At 45.7% G+C, this 24,299-nt stretch overlaps 1 protein-coding gene across 1 annotated transcript in view; it reads right to left on the minus strand.

Annotated features, from left to right (window-relative positions):
* Nucleotides 1-2,789: 2,789 nt before the first annotated feature.
* LOC141104701 (uncharacterized) overlaps nucleotides 2,790-24,299 on the minus strand; it is a 38,020-nt gene continuing 16,510 nt past the window's right edge. The window contains exons 9-12 of the mRNA XM_073594379.1: nucleotides 12,666-12,716; nucleotides 10,141-10,367; nucleotides 9,949-10,042; nucleotides 2,790-8,624 (exon numbers count right to left, since the gene is read on the minus strand). Of these exons, the coding sequence (XP_073450480.1) occupies nucleotides 7,840-8,624; nucleotides 9,949-10,042; nucleotides 10,141-10,367; nucleotides 12,666-12,716 (1,157 nt within the window). The 3' untranslated portion in view covers nucleotides 2,790-7,839. The remainder of the gene's footprint in view (nucleotides 8,625-9,948; nucleotides 10,043-10,140; nucleotides 10,368-12,665; nucleotides 12,717-24,299) is intronic.

A 24,299-nucleotide genomic window follows, 5' to 3' on the forward strand; every position in this document is an offset into this window, starting at 1 on the left:
CACAACATTGCATGCATGTATTATACATACATACCCCTATATGTCACCCATTTCATGTAGCGACTATTTTTCTTTTATATTATTATTTATTATTTTTTATTATCTATAGGAGTTCGAATCCATTGATCTATATGCAGCATATATCATATTGTTGTTGCGCACATATATGCGCACACATATGCTTGCTAACACACCTGTTTTATGTCCAATATATGACACATGTGGTCATCATTCATTCCCCCATATAGATATCCATTTTTCCCATGTCGATTACAAGACTTTACAGCTTTTACTTATATATTTTATATATAATTTTTTTACATATATTTTTTTACATGTGTGACTTTTTTATATATATATATATATATATATATATATATATATATATATATATATATATATATATTTTCCTTTTCCAGTTCTCCTCCTATAATTGCATTACAGCCCTCTGCCCCCGCTTATTCCATTCATTACATTTGTGTATATTATGATATTTTCCTTTCCTTTTTCACATTTGTCCCCTTTCTCTTTCCCTCCCATTGTAGCCAATAGTTTTTTCTTCTTTTTCACATTAGCACTATATATCCCTTCTCATCGTCATTTTTCCTCGATTCCCTCCTCTGCTGACACTTCTATACACCAGATTCCAGGCCCATCCCTTATTCCGCCCCCTTCCCCCTTCAGCGCTCTCTATTTAAACTTCCTCCTCAGCTCCCAGCCAATCAGCTTGACAAAGGAGCGCCGCCGTCATACCACTCACGGCGAGCCAGCTTAGGAAACGCGTCGCATATCGAGTGACGTCATCATCCCTCGCCTGATCGGCTGCCATCCAAGCCTCTCTCTGGAGCCTGTCTCCGCTGTTCGGCCGGAAAACATCCAGCGTCCACAGACTGCCCAGAGCCTTTACCATCCATCAGTCGAGAGTAGATGACCCCACGGATCCCCTTGATTGCTTTGGGACATTCTTTTTGCCTACTATCTTCTTCCTAAATGTGAGTGCATTACCAGCTGTTGCTGTAATTTTTTAATAAATTGTTTTAAACGTCTGCACCCAGAGGCGCCTCTTTCTCCTTGCTTTACACACGGTCACACAAAGTTGGTTGGAAATTCCGAACGTCAAGAATGCGGTGACGTACAACACGTACGACGAGCCGAGAAAAATGAAGTTCAATAGCCAGTGTGGCTCTTCTGCTTGATTCCGAGCATGCGTGGCACTTTGTGCGTCGGAATTGTCTACACACGATCGGAATTTACGCAAACGGATTTTGTTGAAAAATTTGAGAACCAGATCTCAAATTTTGTGCGACGGAAATTCCGATGGAAACTGTCCAATGGTGCCACACACAGTCGAAATTTCTGACAAAAGGCTCCCATCATACATTTTCCATCAGAAAATCCAACCGTGTGTACGAGGCATAACTCTAAACAGGTAACCTGTAAAAACGTTTTAAAGCGTCGCCGATTGAAGATTTTTAAGAACCGAAGTTTGGTGCCGTTCCACGAGTGTGCGCAATTTTAAAGTGTGACATGTTAGGTATCTATTTACTCGGCGTAGCATCATCTTTCACATTATATCAAAAAATTGGGCTAACTTTATTTTCTTTTTTTAATTCATTACAGTTTGAAAAATTGCTGCTCAAATACCGTGCGACACAAAAAGTTGCAACGAGCGCCATTTTATTCCCTAGGGTCTCTGCTAAAAAAAAAAATATATAATGTTTGGGGGTTCTGAGTAATTTTCTAGCAAAAAAATGATTTTTAGATGTAGGAGAGGAGTGCCAGAATAGGCCCGGTATGGAAGTAGTTAAAAAAAAAACTTTCTGCATGTAGGTCCTCCCCCCTTATGCCCCGTACACGCGATCGGACTTTTCGACAACAAAACCGTGGATTTTTGTTCGAAGGATGTTGACTCCAACTTGTCTTGCATAGACACGGTCACACAAATTTTGGCCAACAATTCCAAACGTAGTGACGTACAAGACGTAGGTGATATCTCCATTACGAACGCTAGTCATATATCCGGCTCGTACTTGATTCCGAGCATGCGTGGACTTTTGTCCGACTGACTTGTGTACAAGCGATCGGAAAGTTCGACAACAAACAATTGTTGGCGAAAAATTTGAGAACCTGCTAGCCAACATTTGTGGCGGAAGGTCTGACAACAAATGTTCGATGGAGCATACACACGGTCGGACTTTCCGCCAACAAGCTCACATCCAACATTTGTTGTCGGAAAATCCGATCGTGTGTACGGGGCATTAGGCTTACCTGAGCCCAAACTTGATCCATCGATATGCATTAGAGCAGCAGCTTTCTCCCTCCATGCCATTGCCTCCCGTTGCTGTCAGTCACAGCCAGGGGCAGGACCAAGTCGTGCACAGTGTGTCTTATGGACATAGAGCTGGCTCGAGAGCAGGCTTGCATAAGTACCCCCACAGCAAGCGGCTTGCTTTGGGTTGCACTCAGCAGGGGGAGGGGCCAGGAGCGCCGGTGGGGGGACCTGAGATGAGGAGGACAGGGGCTGTTCTGTGCAAAACCATTACTCAGAGCAAGTAAGTATGTTTGTTATTTTTCTTTTTTAATAAAATGTTTATTCGTCACAATCACTTTAAAGGAGACCTGTGATAATGTTACTTGATTGCTGCCTCTCAGCACCATACTAGAGCCATGATCATGTGAGGAAAGTCATTCCTGTCCGTTCACCTAGATCCATATCCCCCTCCACATACACATTTTGTAGTGACTTGCTCTATTTGACCTTGTTATGTGCAACAAGACACACACCCGGATCCGATTTCCAGCCTTTATTCACAAAGACACACTTTGCATGATACAAATAAAAGCGGAGTGAGAGCAATTATCGGCACAGATGGCTTAACTGTCACACAGAGGCAAGGAGGATTACAGCAGATTTCATCAGACTCCCAATGCAGACAACTGGCCAGAGGTTGGAAAGGGCGCCAAGTTTTCTCTTGATAAGGAACCTTGTACAGGGGGGGGTCACTTTGCAGGACTTTCGATCTCTTTACATAACTTCCTGGGGAAACACAAGGAGAGCACCTACAATTGTTTCGAGAGACAACCCACAGTTGATCAGGTAATTTCTTTAAGACCTTTGCTGCAAGAGTAATCCCCCAAACGTGCCCACTGCCCCTGACCCTGGCCAGGAGGCATCAAACCAAGCTTGGTTTCTCGGTTGAGCTTCTAAGCATGGTGAATCCACTAGAGATCACCAGGCACATAAAACCTTCAGTGAGCCATCTAGCACAGTGGTTCTCAACTCTCGTCCTCAGGACCGACGAACAGGCCAGGTTTGCGAGATAACTGAAACACATCCCAGGTGATATCATTTGCTGCTCAGTGTGATGGCAGTAGTCTAGTCTGCATCTCCCCAAAGGTAATACTTAAAATCTGGCCTGTTAGTGGGTCCTGAGGACAGGAGTTGAGAACCATTGATTCTACCTAGGAATATACGGAGGACAGAAAGGCCAGCAACTTGAGTAGCTCTGCTACAAAGTCGCCAACAGTGCAAGAGTGGGAGGGAGACCTTTCAAGCAGGGTACCACAATGGAGTCAGACTCGACGTAAGTTGAATTACTAGTTGCCATCTTGCACAATCTCAGCTGAGGTCTCTCCACCGCCATGAGCACTGAAGCATTTGTATCCAATATGTGGTAAAAGTGTGAAAGACAAAGCTCGCCAACAGTCCTCTTTATAAATAGTAAAAATATTGTAAATTAGATATATATACATAAGTAGGACTCGATGGTGCTCTCTTGATGGGCTTGTATTCACACAGAAAAAAATCGGTGTCTTTAGGGTTTTCTGAAATAAGACCTTCAAAAGGTTCCATCATCTGACAGGTTAGCTTTACTTTTGTCTGAGGACAACTCTGGAGCTGGGAGTCAGCACTGAGAGCGCGCCCCCCCCCCCTTACTCCCAAGATCCGATATGTTTCCATGTCAAATGACTTTCATCATTTGGATAATATAGGCTGCCTCCCAACCCCTAAGTGCACACAGCAGAATCCATAGTCATTTAAAAATGGAATTCCTGCCCAACACTAACTATGCTTAAAAATGTCCACCCCCCCGCTACCTATCCTGCCTAACCTGTGTAAAAAAAGACCTGTATACTTACTTTTTTAAGTTTGGTCACATGATTCTGCAGCTCCGCCACCCCTGTGTCAGTGAGTAGCAGCTGCAGGGAAGAGGAGGGAGCACTGACAACAGCTGGGATATGGGAGCCTATAAAAGATATCCTGGCGCCTGGAATTCAGCTGTTAAGAGCTCCCATCTCTCCCCAGCAGCCACCGCTCACTGACACAGGGGATCATGGGACTAGTCAAACTAAAAAAAAAGTATACACATCTTTTTTACACAGGTTAAGCAGCAGGGTCCTGGTAATTGGGGTGGGAGGGGAGTATGACTTACCAGCACAAGGTCAGGCAGACGCAGCTATCCAACCGATGTTGACTCCCCGCTCCAAATCTGTCCTATGTAGCATGCCTGCACAGTTAAACTGACTGAGGAGCAAGTACTCGAAATCTTGTGTAAGCCCCATCTTGACTGGTTCACTTTAAAATGCAGCATTGGGTGGTCTGACCTTTGTAGGACCAAACAAGACACTGGTCATTCTCCAATGACATTAGCATTGATAAAACCTTATTGCTCTTGATACTAGCACAGAAGGTCCACCCAGATCCTCCTCACTTGCATTTTCCTGGTATGGGCATAGTCATACTTCACTGAGCTCTTTCTTGGTGAAATATGTCAGAGTGAGGAGTGTCTGGGTGGACATTCTGTGTCATTGTCCAGAACAATAAAGGTTTACTAATGTTGAAGTAATCACGCATGGTCGCTTTACTTGTGACACATTGAGAGCTCAGCTAAGCTTCATTCAGCCAGTGCGCATGCATTTCTCCTGGAATGGGCATAGCCATACTTGACTAAGCTCCTTCTGGGTGAATATGTTAGAGGAGGCTCTGAGCGGACATTCTGTGTCACAGTCCAGAACAATAAAGGTTTACCAACGTTGATGTCATCAGAGTGCAGCTGGTCTCCCTTGTTCTGGACAATGACAGAGAGAGGAAGGTCTGGGCAGACATTCTGTGTCATTATCCAGAACAATAAAGGTTTACCATTGTTGTTGTCATCAATCTGCAATGGGTCTCTTTACTTGTGACACGTGGGGAGTGCAACTGTGCTCTATTCAGCCAGTACTTGTGCATTTCTCCTCGAATGGGCATAATCATACTTGACTAAGCTCCTTCTGGGTGAAATATGTCAGAACAAGGAAGGTCTGGGTTCTGGGGTTGATTTACTAAAACCGGAGAGTGCACAATCTGGTGCAGCTGTGCATGGTAGCCAATCAGCTTCCAACGTCAGCTTGTTCAGTTAAGCTTTGACAAAAAAGAACCTGGAAGCTGATTGGTTTCTATGCAAGCTGCACCAGATTTTGCACTCACCAGTATTGGTAAATCAACCCCAGATTGTCCACCCAGACCTTCCCCATTCTGATGTATTTCACCCAGAAGGAGCTTGGTCAAATATGATTATGCCCGTTCCAGGAGAAATGCGCGAGTACTGGCTGAATAAAGCGCAGCTGCGCTCCCCACATGTCAGAAGTAAAAAGACTGGTTGCACGTTGATGACAACATTGGTAAACCTTTATTATTCTGGACAATGACACAGAATGTCCGCCCAGACCTTCCTCACTCTGTCATTGTCCAGAACAATAAAGGTTTACCAATGTTGGTGTCATCAGAGTGTGGCCGGTCTCTTTATTTGTGGCACATGGGGAGTACAGCTGAGCTCTCAATCGACCAGTACTCATGAATTTCTCCTGCAAAGGGCAGAGTCATACTTGACTAAGCTCCTCCTGGGTGAAATATGTCAGAGTGAGGAAGGTCTGGGCAGATACTTTGTGTCACTGTCCAGAACAATAAAGATTTACTAATGTTGATGTCATCAGAACGTGCCTGGTCTCCTTACTTGTGACACATGGGGAGCGTAGCTGAGCTCCATTCAGCCAGTACTCACGTATTTCTCCTGGAACGGGCATAGTCATTCTTGACTACGCTCTTTCTGGGTGAAATATGTCAGAGTGAGAAAGGTATGGGCGGACATTCTGTGTCATTGTTCATAAAAATAAAGGTTTACCAATGTTGAAGTTATCAACGTGCGACCGGTCTCTTCTCTTGTGATATGTAGGGAGCGCAGCTAAGCTCCATTTGGCCATTATTAGTGCCTACAGACGTGTGTAGACTGTGGACTTTTGAGCAGTGGCTTTGCCTGGCTCTTGGAGCTCAAACCCTTTCTTACAGTAATTTGTCTGTAGCCGACCATCATTATTTTTTTTTAAAAATAGACATTTTCATACTTGGGCACTCTATTTTGACCCTTTAACACAGGGGTCTCCTCTCACAATTCATATACAAAATCTAAAACGTCCTAGACAAGAAGCGTATGTGTGTCAAATGTAGCTGTTTCTTGAGAAAGGGCAATAAAAATCAGGAGGCGCCAGGCCAACTAGTGCAGGAGCAGGGGAGAAGTTTGGATGGTTCTGCAGATGATTAGGTTGCCATAATTGTTAGATGTACCAGGGAATAAATCATGGCTGCCAAGCTTCTCTCCATAAGAAGGATCTGTCCACTGATTAGGATTTCCAGCATGCTGGCAAATTTCTGCCACTGAAGTGCACACGGGCCAGACATCCATCTTTAGTAGCAGTTAAAGTGCACCTGGCGTTTTTAGCAGCAGACAGAACATCTAGAAACAGGAGGAAATGTAATTGCGGCACTTGTTTTTCTCCAACAGTGAACATTTTAGTGTATTTTCCTAGTCAGAGGGGTTTCTGAAGTCTTGTAATAGGTGGCCTCCTCCACCTAGTGCTCCATAATACCCAGCTAGGAGACTAGGTTGAGGGAGAGTCTGGTGCAAAGATGAAGTTGGAGAGAGTAAGAGCTGGTAGACTAGTGAAAGTTCCTGCTCTATTCCGTAACAGGTGAAATAGAGAAGAGCCAGCAGAAGGAGACCATGTTCAACTTGGCGCCTGGGTTTTGCCTTCAACTTTGAAAAGTGTGCGTAATATCAAACTCTTTTACGACCTGACCTCCCATATGGAAAAAAAAAAAAAGCATCAGTAATCCATGAAGCCAGGTCATCAGCATTCTGTCGAGACGTTCTTTCTGTCCATGAGGATCTTCTCACCAGTAAGTAAATTGTCTGCCCCTGCAGCATTGTGCGGCTGTTAAAAGCGGCCACTGCGTAGAAGAATAAAACATCCCAGAGCTCGCACATGTGCCCTTACTCCTCAAACTCATGTTTTTTGTTTTTATTTTAAACGCAGGAGGAGGAAGCTGTAGAGAGCTACTAATTTGTATGTATCCCAAGGTAGATCTTCAGATTTTGATCCCTTTGAATGCCATCTACCTTTGTCTCCTCCCATTTGTGATCACATGAATGTCGGCATTGCACAATGCTGTTTTTATCCTGCCCTCTCTGGGAAATGGAGTAAAACTGAATGTTTGGTTTTTTTTAATCCAGTCTCACTTATTTCATTTTGAGTGAAGACATAACAAACCGGCAAGTTGTCTGTCAAGTAGGAATAAAACTGACTAAAGCAGGATCTAAAAGGGTCATAACCAGATTCAAACTGCGTTCTCGCTCAAACGTTGTTCCTGATTTGGATGACCTGGTTAAAATATTCATCAACCAGTCTCTGCTTTTTCTTGTTCCAAAAAAAGGCCAAGTTGAGGGGAAAATCGGCAGGAGGGTGCGCCAAGGTTTTTACGCGTACCAGAATTCAGAAAACTGCTAAAGTATTTTTTTTTTATCCTTAGAATTCTAATTTCTTCTTGTGTATCCTTTCGAAATGTTTGGCCAAGCCCTCCTTCCTGGCAAAGACATTGCCGCACTCTATGCAGACAAAGGGCTTGTGGTCCGTGTGGGTCATTTTGTGTTTGGCCAGGTTGGACTGGTTGGCGAAGCCCCGGCCGCACTCCGGGCAGATATATGGCTTCTGGCCAGTGTGGATAATTCGGTGGGAGATGAGGTTGGACTGGTTGGCGAAGGCCTTGCCGCACTCAGCACACATGTACGGGCGCTCACCTGTGTGGATTACTTGGTGAGCGTTCAGGCAGGAGCGGCTGGCGAAAACCTTGCCACAGACGGTGCAAGAGAAGGGTTTCTCACCCGTGTGGATCCGGAGGTGCTTCACCAGTGCCGGGTTGTTGCTGAAGCACCGACCACACGCCGGGCACTCCACTGGCTTCTCTCCAGTGTGGACCTTGGCATGGGCCTTCAAGTTAAACTTGGTAACAAAGAGCTTGCCACACTCCGTGCAGGAAAATGGCTTCTCGCCTGTGTGGACACGCTGGTGAGCAACCAGGCTGGGCTTGTATCGGAAACACTTGCCACACTCAATGCAGGTAAAAGGCTTCTCGTCCGAGTGGCAACGCTGGTGTTTGGTGAGATAGGAGTAGAGGCTGAACCCTTTGCCGCACTCTGAGCAGATGTACTGTTTCGGCTTGTCTGCTAGTTGCCCATACTCATCAATTGGCAGGCATCCAGCTCTGGATGTCGTGGCTGAATCGCAAGAATCTTGATCATTCATGTCATAGCCTGGAGAGAAAAAGAACAGTTAAAGTTTGGCTCAACTCCAACCTTAAGTTAAAGGCATGGTTCACCTTAACCAAAAAACTGCCTATACAGGTAAGAGGCATCTGTAGATAAAAACAAGCTGTGCAGCTTTGACCTGAGTTACATCATTCCCTTGCTATGAGTGTAGGCGATTTACATACCTCCTGAAGCCTGACTGAAAAACTCTCAGAGATTGCATTATCCTGTCCCGCCTTGTTGCTAGGATGTTGCTAATAAACTCCCAGCTGTTCACCTTCACAATCCATCACAGGAGTGAGTTCTCAAACACTGAGCTGAGAGCTACTGTGTTGGGGAGAGAAAGCACATGTGAGGGGGATTAAATCAGAGACAGAGCTCCCTCCTGTGATGGCAGAGGTGAACAGTAAGAGCTAGGAGTGTCCTAGCAAAAAAGCCGGATGGGATGATGCAATCTTTGGATGTTTTTCAGCTGGGCTTTGGAAGGTACATAGATGGCCTACACCTACATACTGGATTTCAAGTTTTTGAATCATGGAGGCTCAACATCACATGTGGTAGCTAAGGTGGTCTGCATGCAAATGCAGCCTGTCGAAGAACACCCAATCCTCAGACTGACATCCTCCTATCAAGGTATTTTGATATTTGCATAACTCCTCACAGCAGCCAGCCCACTGACTGCATCATTGCTGAGGGCCCTTGAGAGGAGTACTGGGGCAGGGTGCAGTAAAGATTTCAGGAAGCCATGTACAGCATCCTCCTGGCTCCTCCCACCAGCCATGATCTACCTGCATTGCAAAGCAGAGGGACCCAGTAATTACATGGGTCTTAAATAAGTATGCAATAAAAACAGAAGATTGTATTTAAAAATTCCAAAAGACCCATTCAATGGTAACCTTTATCAGTTGCTCTCCCAAATTACTACCAAGTGGAGATCAACAGAAGGCTGACAGAGATTGTAACTGTGGTCTGCTCTGCCCTGGCTGGAGATGCGCTTTAACTTCTATATTGAATTTCCACAGGTGCGTGGGAACACCCCCCAAGGTAGGTGAACATACCCAAACTCCAAAAATATTAGGGGCAAAATCAGAAACAACAAAGAAGACATTTTACTGAAGGAGACCCAAAAATATGTAAAACACAAGATGACTCGCTCAACCAAATCTTCTATAACCGAAAATTTTGGAATGGAGAGGATATTTTACTCATTTCTAATTGGCACCCGAGGGGGGAAAAAACGTACTAAATTCTTCAGTGCTGATTTCCTTCATACTGTGCCAAGCCAACCATTTTCAAAGACCAAGTTGATATAAGCTGCAGCTTCACTTACCATAATCGATATCCACAGGCTCCTGCTCCTCTTTGATCTGCATCTCATCCGCTTGCTCTGTCTGCGTCGCCACCTCATGACCGTCCTCATCTAGCTGAGGGTTAAGCAGTAGAATTTGTATTAGTCTCCAATTTTTTACATTTGAATATTTAAAAAAAAATTACTCAAAATTGTGGAGAGCATTGGGTCTACCTGGTCCTCTTGGTGGGTGCCATACTCTTCCTGTTCTTCCTCTTCTTCCTCCTTGAAGTACTGCTGGGCTGCGTTGTAATAGCCTGTATCTTCACACCGGTCTCTGTAGTCATCTTCTGCACAACTGTGCGGAGAATCCTCAACTTCCTGTTTAATACTCTGCAGGCAGTGAGGTGTGAAGGAGAGGTGTGGACTCGGACTCCTCTTCGCTCTGCTCCTGATTTCGTCTGTAGGCAAAAAAACATGTTCTCTGCTTTTCCTTTATACCAGATTTTTAGATTACAAAATAACCAGAGCTAGGTTCCCGATATAAGCCTGAAGGAGCTAGGTTCCCGAGATAAGCCTGAAGGCGCTAGGTTCCCGAGATAAGCCTGAAGGCGCTAGGTTCCCGAGATAAGCCTGAAGGCGCTAGGTTCCCGAGATAAGCCTGAAGGCGCTAGGTTCCCGAGATAAGCCTGAAGGCGCTTGGTTCCCGAGATAAGCCTGAAGGAGCTAGGTTCCCGAGATAAGCCTGAAGGAGCTAGGTTCCCGAGATAAGCCTGAAGGAGCTAGGTTCCCGAGATAAGCCTGAAGGAGCTAGGTTCCCGAGATAAGCCTGAAAGAGCTAGAATCCCGAGATAAGCCTGAAGGAGCCAGGTTCCAGAGATAAGCCTGAAGGAGCCAGGTTCCCAAAATAAGCCTGAAAGAGCTAGAATCCCAAGATAAGCCTGAGGAAGCTAGGTTTCTGAGATGAGCCTGAAGGAGCTAGGTTGCTGAGATAAATCTGAAGACCGCCAGAAGGAGTCCACCAATGGAGGACTCTAATTATCTCAGTACATTTCTCCTTATAGCCAGCTCAATAAACACATGAGTTTGACTTATACCTAAACAAGATGGGCATTGATAAGCAACTGTAATCCTGAACCATTAAAGTTTCAGCTTAACACTTAACCACTAAACGCAACACTTAGGGGCCTATTTATAAAAAAAATTGCTGGACGAGAGTCACAATCATTCACCCAGCCATCACAAATTCTGTATTTTGTCCAATATGTTGATTTACTATGATCATCAGCTCCATCTAGTGGCCATATTGCTTTTTTTCTAAAATGTTTCAGTTCTGAGAATACTGCATTATGGAGCTGAAGATCATAGAAAATCAACATACTAAGCAAATGATGAAAAAGAAATTAATACTCAGCGCTGCCTCTCTATATCATAATTTGCATCTACTTACATCAAATATATGTCATATAACAACATATACAGCAAAGTGGTAAAGTGCCAATAAATTCATACAATATGATACAATAAGGTGCAAAGAATAAAGTGCAATCAATAAAGTTCATCTATTGTGGAGTACGGAAATGGTGACACATAGGTGTAATCTTGGTGACTTCCTGTGTTCCCCTCCTGGGTCCCCACTCACCAGATAGTGAAAATCAATGCGCCTTTGTGTTTAAAGATGGTATCTTCTGTCCAGCAAAATGGATAAGTTGGTTGTACCTCAGAGAATGGAATGGAACCTTATCCATTTTGCTGGACAGAAGATACAATCTTTAAACACAAAGGTGCATCCACACCTGGAGAACTCCAACCTATATCCTTCCTGAAAGCCCCACACTTGGAGTACTTCCACCTGTGCCCATCCTGAAAATCCCAGACTTGGGGAACTTCCACCAATGGCCACCCTGAAAGCCTTACACTCAGAGAACTTCCACCTATGGCCTCCCTGAAAGTCTCAGACTTGGGGAACTTCCACTGATGGCCACCCTGAAAGCCTTACACTCTGAGAACTTTCACCTATGGCCTCCCTGAAAGCCCCAGATAATGGAGAACTTCCATCTCTGGCCTCCCTGGAGAACTTCTACCTATGACCACCCTGGAAGCCCCACAATTGGAGAACTTCCATCTATTGCCTCCCTGAAAGTCTCAGATGTAGGGAACTTCCAACAATGGCCACCCTGAAAGCCTTACACTGTGAGCACTTCCCCTATGCCCACCCAGAAAGTCTCACACTTCGGAAAATTCCATTGATGGCCACCCTGAAAGCCACAGACTTGGAGAACTTCCACCGTTGGCCTCATTGGAAGCCCCACACTTTCAGACCTTCCACGTATGGCCTTGCTGGAGAAGTTTTACCTATGGAAACCCTAGAAGCCCACACTTGGAGAACGTCTACCTATGGCCTCCCTGGAAGCCACCTTCTCTGGAGAACTTTTACCTATGGCCACCCTAGAAGGCCCCCTCCCCCCCACTTGGAGAACTTCTACCTAGTGCCACCCTGGAAGCCCCCTACTTGGAAGACTATGGCTCCCTTTGAAGACCCACATTTGGAGAACTTCCACTTTTGACCACCATGAAAACCCCACTTTGGGAACTTCTACCTATGACAACCCTGAAAGCCACACACTTAAAGAACCTTCGCCTGTGGCCACCCTGGAAGCCCCACACAAAAACAAATACCACTTGGAAGACATGCAACCCATCACCTCACAATGCAATACTTGCGCTCTTCTTGGTGACCGCAAGTGCGATCTTCTTACCCAGTAAAGGCTTCCGATCCTCCATCTCAGCGTCCCCGGCTCTGCAGAGCCCTAAAGGTGTTTAAAAAGAAAAAGAGTTTGAAAAGCTCTATTTATTAAAGCGTTCAGGACCGATAAAAATTGTTAAAAGCAGAACTTCGGGCAGGATTACCTTCATAGTTTTCCATCAGGTGAACGTTCTCGTTCCCTGGGAGGACCTCACTGCCATACTTCTATGTCCATCTGTACTTTCCTGGCCGCACTGGCTGTAAGCACTAGACCCAAGTTCTATGGTTGCCTTTCCACTGCCTTCCTGACCATTCATAAAACTGAGCCTTCCTGACCATTCATAAACAGGGAGCCCAGGGCTATTTGTTTTCTTAATGGTCAGAAATAGAGGGGGGCGGCGATGTGACCGTAGTGCTGGGTCTCTAGCGCTTACAGCGGGAGCTGGACCTCATTCTGCATATAACCATGGTATGACGCCGAAGTCCTCCTGAGGGATCCAAGCATGTCCACCTCCTGGAAACCTGCAAAAGTAATGGAGTCAGGCTTTAAGACTCAACTCAGAACATTCTGTGACGGGGGGGGGGGCAAAAGATTCAACAATGTAAACAGATCTTCTCAGACTACACAAATAGGACTCCCTCTAGCGCAAACACTGTTGACATGACTAGCAACCGCCATGATGCCCGCCTGTGATGCCAACCCCTCAATAACAAACCTTGTGCCTACGAAAAAAAAAAAAACGACCCCTTCAACAATGTCACAAAAAAGATGGAAATTTTCAAATCGCTTTCAACGGCGTCAAAAAGTTTATTCGCCTTTTTTTTCTCTCCGCTTTCAACATAAATAAAAAATTTTTAAAAATCTAATTGCAGAGCGACGGGAAACACGGATCAAAAAAGAAACGGTATCCGATTACGATCGCAGCGAAGTATGTGAGCTCCTGGCGCTCCGCGAAAGGGTTTACGTTTATATTGGCGAGGGGCGGCGAGATGTAGCGCGGTGGGCAGGGCCACAGAGGGGTGACCAATGGGTGAAGATCAGATGGAAAGTGGGTAATGGAAGGGATGAGATGAACAATGAGTAGAGGGGAGGAGGACAGAGAAGTCTGGAGGTGTCAGAGATGTAAAGTCAGAGGAGGACAGTCTGCACCCCATCAGCACTCTACTAACCCCTCACCCTCCACTGCCAGCAAACCGTCCGATCCCCACACAGGAAGAGGAGAGACACCGCCGCCGTGACGTCATCTCCTCCCCGGCGCCGCCCACTCACGGGAAATGTAGTTCTCTCCAACTTCCACGGCGCTAGAGGGAGGAGATTTCTCCCAGATGTCCCCCCCCGGGCAGCCATCTTGTCGGAGCCCACAGAGGAGACTGCAAGGAGGGACGACCAGCGCAGGGAATCTGACATTCCAGCTGTACATCCCTCATCTCTGTGCTACAACACTACAAATGAATTATGCCAATTACAATTTATTTTTGTTTATTTTTATTTTAAATACGGGACTAACATAAGTATAGACTTATTATTATTAATGGTATTATAATGATTATTTTTATATTATTATGATGCTGATGATGATTATTTGTACTTTTTTTAACAATGGAATAGTAGCATTGCATCATTATTAGTGGCTTTATTATTATTTTCTATTATGATGATTCTTATTATTATAACATTGCAATAGTAGCATTACATCATTATTTAATTGTTCGTGGCATTATCATTATTAGTGCTTACGATGATCATTAATATCATATTCGAATATAATAGTTGCATTATTATTATTACTTTGTATGATGATGATAAATATTATATTAGAAAATAAAAATTCCACTAATAATGATTTAGTTCTATTCTGTTATTCTTATTATTACAGCAATATTATAAACTATTATTATCACTAGAATAGCATTATATCATATTTATTGGCATTATTATTGATTTAAATTATTATTATGATGATGATTATTATCATCACCTTGGTAAACTTGGAATAGTAGCATTACATTGTTATTATTGGTATGATTATTATTATTTCACTGTTAATGGCATTATGATGATGATGACGATTTTTGTTATTAAAAAATGGAAAGCTAATAGAAATAACCGGAAAATCCCCTAGTATCCTACAATGATGGACTACAACGGCCACAGACACAGTTTCACCCCCTAGTGAAGGCAAAACTATTAAGTCCAATCAAGAGATGGCTTCACTTTTGCTCTCTACCCTCAGTAGGTTCCTCAGATGCATTTCAACACTTAGGGAGGTGAACTGATTAAGCCCACTCGGGACATCAGTCTACTGTAACCAAAACTAAACCAGGTAGCGTAAGCTGGCTTTGGTTCTGCTCTCCACCCATAGGAGAGGTTTCACTGCTGACTGTCAATCGACAGCTCTCTGCTCTGCTCCTCCTCACTCACTGGAGCACTGAGCTGTGGAGGGGCAGGGAGCAGGGAGCGGCCATCTCAGGCGCTCAGCGGCTTGCTGAGATGGGTGTCAGTCCAGGCACCTGGTGGATCCAGACTTTATTCTCAGGATGACACGGTGCCTGGACTGATTTCTGTGACATCAGCAGAGAGAGGACTTCAGCTGAAAATGGGTCACAGGAGTGCAAAACTAATTGTACTCCTGTGATCCACAGGAGAAATAAAGCCAAACAAGCTTTGGCTGGACTTCTCCTTTAAGCCCACTCAGGATGGCTATTCACTTTGCCAAAACTGAACAGGGTAGTATACGATAACTTTAGTTGTGTTCTCCACCTTCAGGAGAGGTCCCTCAGATGTGTTTCACTCCCAGTGGAGGCAAAACAATTAAGCCCACTCAAGACACGACTCACTGTGACCAAAACTAAACCAGGTAACGCAAGCTGGCTTCAATTCTGCTCTCCACCCATAGGAGAGGTCCACCAGACATGTTTCACTCCTAGTGGGGGGAAACAATTAAGCCCACTCAGGATGCCTACTCACCAAAACTGAACGAGGTAGTGTAAGATGGCTTTAGTTGTGTTCTCCACCTGCAGGAGAGGTTCCTCAGACGCGTTTTACCCCCAGTAGAGGCAAAACGATTAAGCTCAATCAGGATGCCGACTCACTGTGACCAAAACTAAACCATGTAGCGTAAGATGGCTTCACTTCTGCTCTCCACCCTCAGTAGGTCCCTCAGATGCGTTTCACCCCCTAGGGAGGTGAATTGATTTGGCCCACTCAGAATGTCAACTCACTGTGACCGGAAGTAAACCAGGTAGAGTAAGATGGCTTCAGTTCTGCTCTCCACACAAAGGAGAGGTGACACCAAACACGTTTCACCCCTAGTGGAGACAAAACAATTAAGCCCATTCAGGATCTGACCAAAACTAAACCAGGTAGTGTAAGATGGCTTCATTTCTGCTCCCCACCTGCAGGAGAGGTCCAACGGATGCGTTTTGCCCCCTAGTGGAGGCGAAAAGAATAAGCTCATTCATGATGCTGACTCACCGCGACCAAAACTAAACCATGTACCAAGGTGCTCTCCACCTGCAGGAGAGGTCCCTCTGGGGATTTCTCCAGCAGGTGGAGAGCAGAACTGAAACCATCTTACGCTACCTGGTTCAGGTTTGGTCACAGTGAATCGCCGTCCTGAGTGCGGACGGTTGCCATTTTTTTCCGTACCACATTGTACACAGCACAAGCTGTTTAGATTAGATTAGAGCGCTACTTTGTTATGTTTGTCTACATTCTAATTACCGATCCACCGTGCCTTCATGCAAACTTCAAGAGCCTGTACAAGCCTTACAGAACACAACGCACCATTAAAGCATTTCTTGTGCATACTTCAAGAGGTGCAACGAAAAACATAGGACCACCTGGCCTCAAGATTTCACACCTGATGAAATAGACGCAAGTGTCCGATTACAGCTTCCTCCACATTTGAGAGTCACTCGTACATAGTTCAAGAGCTCATACGGACGTAAACAGGCAGTAATAAACATTTGCAAAGTCAGTCGCCTTGCTGCCCTGACCCAAATATCCCGTCTGCAGAGAAAGCCAGGATAATGCTTTAAGAGGCATAATAGCTCCGCTTACAGCTCCATTCACACTTGAGCATCACCTGTGCATGTTTAAGAGCTTGCAGGGGCTTAACAGAATGAAACCGGTGATAGAAATCAGTTCGAAAATGGAATGTTACAACATCCCGTCGCAAATTATCTCTTCAGCCGAAAAAGATGGAGTGACATTTGAAGGAGAGTAAATGCCAATAGGGCTGTATGTAGAACGGTCGGAGGAGCCAACCAAAGAGCTGGAACAAGCCGCGACACGAAGTCCACTCACCAGTCACTCGGCGGTGGGAGATGGCCCAGGGAATTCAGCGAACAGGCAAGTACAGGCAGCTCCTCCGCAGCTAAGCTGTTTATGAAGCTTCTGCGATGGCAACTGGCGTGGGGGAGAGGGGGCGGGGCTTCGAGGACAGACAGAAAAAAAAAAAGTTTTCATAACTTCCAAAAGTAAAAATGAAAAAGAAAATTGCCAATAACCCCCTCACACGTTTGGTGACGCAATGCTAGAGGGCTCATTATTTTTTAAGTAGGCTCATGGGATTTGGTGCATACACTTTTATGGGGTGTATTACAGTAACAGTGTGGTGACTGGAACTGATTTTCAAACAACCATCTATTTTTTTTTCTCTCTGCGCTAAAAAAAAAAAATAGCGTTACATTTTTTAGAGACAGATAAAGCTTTCTTTTGGTGGTATTTAATCACCACTGGGATTTTTACTCTTTGGTAAACAAATGCAAAAAAGAGCAAACATTTTGAAAAAAAAAAGTTTTTCTTAGTTTCAGTTATAAATTTAGCAAATACCTGTAAGTAATTTTTCTCCTTTACTGATGTGCGCTTATGAAGCTGCACTGATGGACACTGATGAGGCATGCAGAGATGGCCACTAAAAGGCCTGCACTGATGAGCACTGACGAGGAGGCACAGATGAGGCTGCACTGATGGGCACTAATAGTCTGCACTGGTGGACACTGATGAGGCTGCACTGATGGACACTAAAAGGCCTGCACTGATGGACACTGATGAGGCGGCACGGAGGAGGCTGCACTGATGAGCACTAATAGTCTGCACTGATGGGCACTGATGAGGCTGCACTGGTGGACACTAATAGTCTGCACTGATGAGGCTGCACTGATGAGGCTACACTTATGGGCACTAATAGTCTGCACTGATGGGCACTGATGAGGCTGCACTGATGGGCACTAATAGTCTCCACTGATGAGCACTGATGAAGCGGCACCGAGGAGGCTGCACTAATGGGCACTGATGAGGCTGCACTGATGGGCACTAATGGTCTCCTCTGATGAGGCTGCACTGATGGGCACTCATGGTCTCCACTGATGAGGATGTAATGATGGGCACTAATAGTCTGCACTGATGGACACCGATGAGGCGGCACTGATTGGCACTAATGTGCTGCACTGATAATCAGTGTCCTGATTATCTATTTAAATGCCCCGTTACACTTACTGGTTACCAGCTCTCCTCTCCTCATGCTGAGACAGCGCGTGAGGAAAGGAATGCCAATAACCGGCAAGTGTGTTTACATGTGATCAGCTGTGATTGGACACAGCTGGTCGCATGATAAAGGGCCGCTGTGATTGTCCCTTTATTTCGATCTGTGATCAGCTGTGTTATGAAGGACACAGTGATCAAAGAGCATGTCGGATACACACCGTGCGTGGGGGTGCGGGGGGGGGGGGGGGCTTGGTCCAGGGAGGACGTTCATGGACGCCCACCCAGAAGAAGAGAGCTGCACTGTAGCCATATTTTGTCTATAGCGCAAGTCTGAAGTGGTTAAGGGATATCTTTTGTAAAAAAAAAAATCATAGCAATTCACCCAGTGAAAGTGCATGGACATTCGTTATGTGTGAATGGGGCAAAAAACAAAAACAAATGTTAGATTAATTCTTGAATTAATGCATTTTGACCACTAGATGGTGCTAGGGGTCAGAGGAATTTCCTTTGATACTTACAGCCATCTAGTGGCCAAATGCAGTATTTTCCAGTATTAATCAATAAATATAAAATAGCCTAATAATTTGTTTTTTGCCCCTTTCGCACAGAACGAATGTACTTTCACAGGGTGAATTGCTATGTGAAGGTTTTATAAATACACCCTGAAGTTTTGCAGCTCAAAATTTTTTTTTTATCCTACTTTTTAAGCAAATAAAGGAGTTAACATTTTTTTAATGGGTTAGGCTGTGCACAAAAAAATAATTTGATACCCATGGCTTCTAACTGGATATTGAAAAAAAAAATGCATCGTTTCCTCACCACCTTTCAGTAGCCTCTGAAGCACGATCCGAATGATTATTGCTGGTTTGCAGTGCTGTTCCTTCCCTTCCTCACCAGGTTTTTTTTTTAGCTTTACTGGTAGATTCCGAACTTTTTTTTATTTTAGATATATTTTCTTTTAGTTTATTATATTTATAAGTTTTTTTTATTGTTGTATGACATTAGCTGTGTGCAGAAAATGATCAGTATCAATGCCAGGCAGACAAAGCTCGTGGTGATCCCATTAGTCTCTCTCGGGGGAATAACAAGTCCCAGCATGTCCTGCATACCTCATGCTGGGACCTGTCGTCCTTTGCTAGCTGCAGCCCCACAAGGCGCCCCATGCCACTCGTAATTCCTTTCACAAAGGAAGCAGTTAAAATACCTCTAATAGAATCCGATGGAAATCATATATAAATATAATGTGTAATTGAATATAAAATAAGATGATATAGTATATAGCAGGGATATGCAATTAGCGGACCTCCAGCTGTTGCTGAACGACAAGTCCCATGAGGCATAGCAAGACTCTGACAGCCACAAGCATGACACCCAGAGGCAGAGGCATGATGGGACTTGAAGTTATGCAACAGCTGGAGGTCCGCTAATTGCATATCCCTGGTATATAGCAAGACTCATATCATATAATGTGATCAAATATACTGGACCGTATGTAAAACATTCACATTCATAAGTCTTTCACCATTTTTCTAGCTCAGGAATAAATCTGTGGACACAGGGATGGTGGGAACCCCTCGTAATGGACACAGGTGTACAGGCCTGGGAACTCAGCACAGGGATGGTGGGGACCCCTCATAATGGGCACAGCAGGGGTACAGACCCAGGAACTCAGCACAGGGATGGTGGGAACCCCTCATAATGGGCACAGCGGGTGTACAGACCCGGGAACTCAGCACAGGGATGATGGGAGCCCCTCATAATGGGCACAGGTGTACAGAACCGGGAACTTAGCACAGGGATGGTGGGAACCCCTCATAATGGGCACAGGTGTACAGACCCGGGAACCCCTCATTATGGGCACAGCAGGCGTACAAACCTGGGAACTCAGCACAGGGATGGTGGGAAATTGCCATTCTGCTCCTTGACAGTGAGGTTGCTGGTTCCTTAGCTCCTGTGCTACCAGAGACCAGGGGCTGGAGTTGCTTCTCTGCCCCAGGAGGGATGCTGGATCCTGGGGAGGACCCTGGCGGGGGCCCCCTGGATAGGCTTGTGACTAGGCCTTAGCCTAGTCACCTCAGCCTGGCCCGAGGAGTGATGGGTCCCTGTCTGCCTTTAGACAGAGGATTGTAGGGAAGCTGAAGCGGATTGAGAAAGAAGAGGAGAAATTGTTGATTTTGACGGCTGAATTTAGGAAGAAAAAACAGATTTATGCCAAACTATACAGCAAGAAGAGACCGGCTCTGAGGCCTGAGTTGAAAGACTTGGAGCAGGCTGTGAAGAAGCAGAAGGAGCTGTGAGCTCTCTGAAGGAGAATAGTGGCATATTTAAAGAAAAATATAGGAATGAGGAGCGATTTAATCGCATGAGAAGAGGAACAGCTTCCTGCATGGAAGGTGACCCACTCAGTGAGGAGATGCAGGAACCGACAGAGTCAGCAGAGAGTGAGAAAGTGGGTCCGGAGGATGAGCCCAGCTCTTCAACACCTCAGGCATCTGCTGAGCCCTCAATGGCGGAGGCCTCTGTCTCCCTCCCTCTGCAACAGCAATATGGAACATCTGAGCAGGAGGTTGAGGGAGGTACTGGCATGCTGGAGTTCATTACTAAGCTGGAATCCCCAGATGATGATAAGAAGATGGACATCGTTCCTCAGCCTGTGAAAGAGAGACCTGTAGCGAGAGCAAGATCCACCATGAAGTCTGCAGCAGCTGGGAGGAAGTCTGATCCCACTGTCAGCCATGACATCGCAAAGGTAACAACACAGCGAGCAGGTACAGTGTGTGTGCAGGATGGTGATGTGGACTCTATTAGTGACAAAGGGCTTGCTGAGGGTTGTAGTGCTACTGGCAGTCAGCCCAGACCCATGGACAATGTGCAGCATGAAATACCTGCTGAAAACAAAGCTTTAGATGAAACTGGTGAGAGTAACTGTCAGCTTCCGGGGGAAGAGTCTGCAGTTAGGAGCTCCATGGACAATACAGTGACTTTGCATGGACCAGGCACAGCAGCTGTTCCTGTGAATAGTGGAGGAGATGCTGGGTGCAGTAGTGCTACAACTCTCCAGGAGTCTGCAGTAATTAAGACTGTGATTGATCCCAGGATTGAAGCTGTGTGTTCAGGGCAGGGGGAGGGTCCTGCCTTTGCTAATCAGAAGACTGCTATCCCAGCTGATTCAGACTCTCTGCCAGCAGGTTTTAATGTGTCTAAGGACAAGACTGCAAATGCTGCTGGTGTAAGAAAAACTTATGCTGGTGTTGTTGCTACAGGATCTGGGAAGGGGGAGCAAGCAGGGAAGGAATATGGGAATGTTTTATCTTCCTCCCTGTTTAAAAGGAGGAATGTTGTCCAGTTAAAATGGGAAGGCGGTGGAATCCCCCCACATAGGAGGGCAGTAGTGGATAAAATCCTGCAGATGGGGTTTACACCCACAGATATCTTGGCCCTGATCAGTCCGGCAGGTTCCTATGAGTATGATTTGTCCTTTATCCATCTGGAGTCTCTGGACATATTTTGGGAGAAGTATGAACACGTGTGTAGGGGCCTGCCGGACTGGAAAGAGCTCATCCAAAAGCTTGTTTCATGCCAACCCCTCATTAAAATGATGACAATTCTTGTCTGCAATGAGTCCATACCACAAGGGGATTTAACTGTTTGGTTGAGGAGGTATGGAGACGTCCTGAGCCCCCTAAAAAAGATTTTGGACAATCGGGGAATATGGACGGGGGGATGGTCTGTGCAGCTAAAATAAAAGTAATTGACAATGTCGTCCAGCATCTGCCATCCTCAGCTTTCATAGGGAGGGACAGGCTGACCATCTTCTATCCAGGCCAGCCGAAGCTCTGCAACAAGTGTGGAGATAAAGGGCATCTTGCATCCTCCTGTCCAGTGATAAAGTGCTCTCTGTGTCAGGGTATAGGACATTTGGCGAAGGACTGTAATATCATCAGGTGCAATCTGTGCAATGCGGTGGGACATCCTTATAGTCAATGTCCTGAGGCAATGCACAACAATCCTGAGCTCATGAGAGAGTTCTTCCGCATGGACATGGAGGATGCTCGGAGCTCAGCAGCTGGGGTACGTGTGAGTCCATCTGAGTCTGTGCCAATACCCAATGTGTCTGTGTCCTCCCAATCTGTGCGTTAACCTAGTGTGTCAGTGTCTTCCCAGTCTGTAGGTAAGGTTTCAGTTGCTGAGAATGTGTCCAATTCTTCTGTGTCTTCCAAAATTGCAGAGGCAGCAAGAGGTGCTGAGGCTGCTGCGTCAGGTTTGGTGCCAGTCCCCCTTCCCCGACGCTGCAGGGTTTCTATTGAGGTTCGTGAGGAGGATGGCGAAGAGGCTGGCTTGGTGGTAGATAAGGGCAGGAAAAGTGGGGGGTGAAGGGGAGGCTGTTGATTCCAGTTTGTCCAAGGATGATATGGAGTGGTTGGAGGATAAAAGGAGGAGGGGCAAAAGAAGGAAAAAAAGAGGTACAGTTACCTTAAGTCCTAAGGTTTTGCATTCGACAAATAAGTTTGAAGTCCTGTCAGATGATGATGAGTGGGACTCGTTGAGTTCAGCACCCTCTATGGATGATGAGTGCCAGGGTGCAATGAAGCGCGCTGGTTCTCCAGGGAGAGGGAGTAGTCAGGCTAAGAAACGTCTGCCTCAACTACCCTAATGGCAGTTCCCACTCCGTTTTTATAAAAGGCTACATGCATGGTGACGGTGATGTTCCTTAGTCTAGTTCTCCTGTAGGGATTATGTTGTGCGCATTTTAGATTGCACCATTTATTATGTTCTTGTGTTTTTTGTTTTTTTTTTGTTTTGCATAGTCATATTCAATTATTTTGTAAATATGTTTTATTTATTTATTATGGTTTTATTGTATATAAGTTGTTGTTTGTAAGATTTTTTCAATAAACAAAATTAACCCCCATAATGGGCACAGCAGGTTTACAGACCTGGGAACTTGGCACAGGGATGATGAGAGCCCCTTATAACGGGTACAGCAGGTGTACAGAGATGGAAGCTCAGCACAGGGATGGTGGGAACCCCTGATAATGGGCACAGGTGTTCAGATCCACAAACTCAGCAAAGGAAAGGTGGGAACCCCTCATAATGGGCACAGCAGGTGTACAGGCCTGGGAACTTAGCACAGGGATGATGGGAGCCCCTCATAACCTGTACAGAGCCAGAAGCTCAGCACAGGGATGGTGGGGAACTCCTCATAATGGGCACAGAAGGTGTACAGACCTGGGAACTCAGCACAGGGATGATGGGAGCCCCTCATAATAGGCACAGGTGTACAGACCCGGGAACTCAGCACAGGGATGGTGGGAACCCCTCATAATGGGTACAGCAGGCGTACAGACCCGGGAACTCAGCACAGGGATGGCGGAGCCCCTCATAATGGGCACAGGTGTACAGACCCAGGGAACTTAGCACAGGGATGTGGGAACCCCTCATTATGGGCACAGCAGGTGTACAAACCTGGGAACTCAGCACAGGGATGGTGGGAACCCCTCATAATGGGCACAGCAGGCGTACAAACCTGGGAACTCAGCACAGGGATGGTGGGAACCCCTCATAATGGGCACAGCAGGTTTACAGACCCGGGAACTCAGCACAGGGATGGTGGGAACCCCTCATAATGGGCACAGCGGGTGTACAGACCCGGGAACTTAGCATAGGGATGATGGGAGCCCCTCATAACGGGTACAGCAGGTGTACAGAGCCGGAAGCTCAGCACAGAGATGGTGGGAACCCTTCATAATATCTGAAAATTGTGGGGTGCATTTGTATGGCGCCCCCCTGAGTCAATACTTTCTAGAACCGCCTTTTCGCGGCAATTACAGCTGCAAGTCTTTTTGGGGATGTCTCTACCAGCTTTGCACATCTAGAGAGGGACATTTTTGCCAATTCTTCTTTGCAAAATAGCTCAAGCTCTGTCAGATTGGAAGGAGAGCGTCTGTGAACAGCAATTTAAGTCTTGTCACAGATTCTCAGTTGGATTTAGGTATGGACTTTGACTGGGTCATTCTAACACATGAATATGCTTTGATGTAAACCATTCCATTGTAGCTCTGGCTGTATGTTTAGGGTCGTTGTCCTGCAGGAAGGTGAACCTCTGCCCCAGTCTCAGGTCTTTTGCAGACTCCAACAGGTTTTATTCTAAGATTG

This window comes from Aquarana catesbeiana, linkage group LG08, assembly GCF_042186555.1.
Source record: "Aquarana catesbeiana isolate 2022-GZ linkage group LG08, ASM4218655v1, whole genome shotgun sequence".
Classification (NCBI taxonomy): domain Eukaryota; kingdom Metazoa; phylum Chordata; class Amphibia; order Anura; family Ranidae; genus Aquarana; species Aquarana catesbeiana.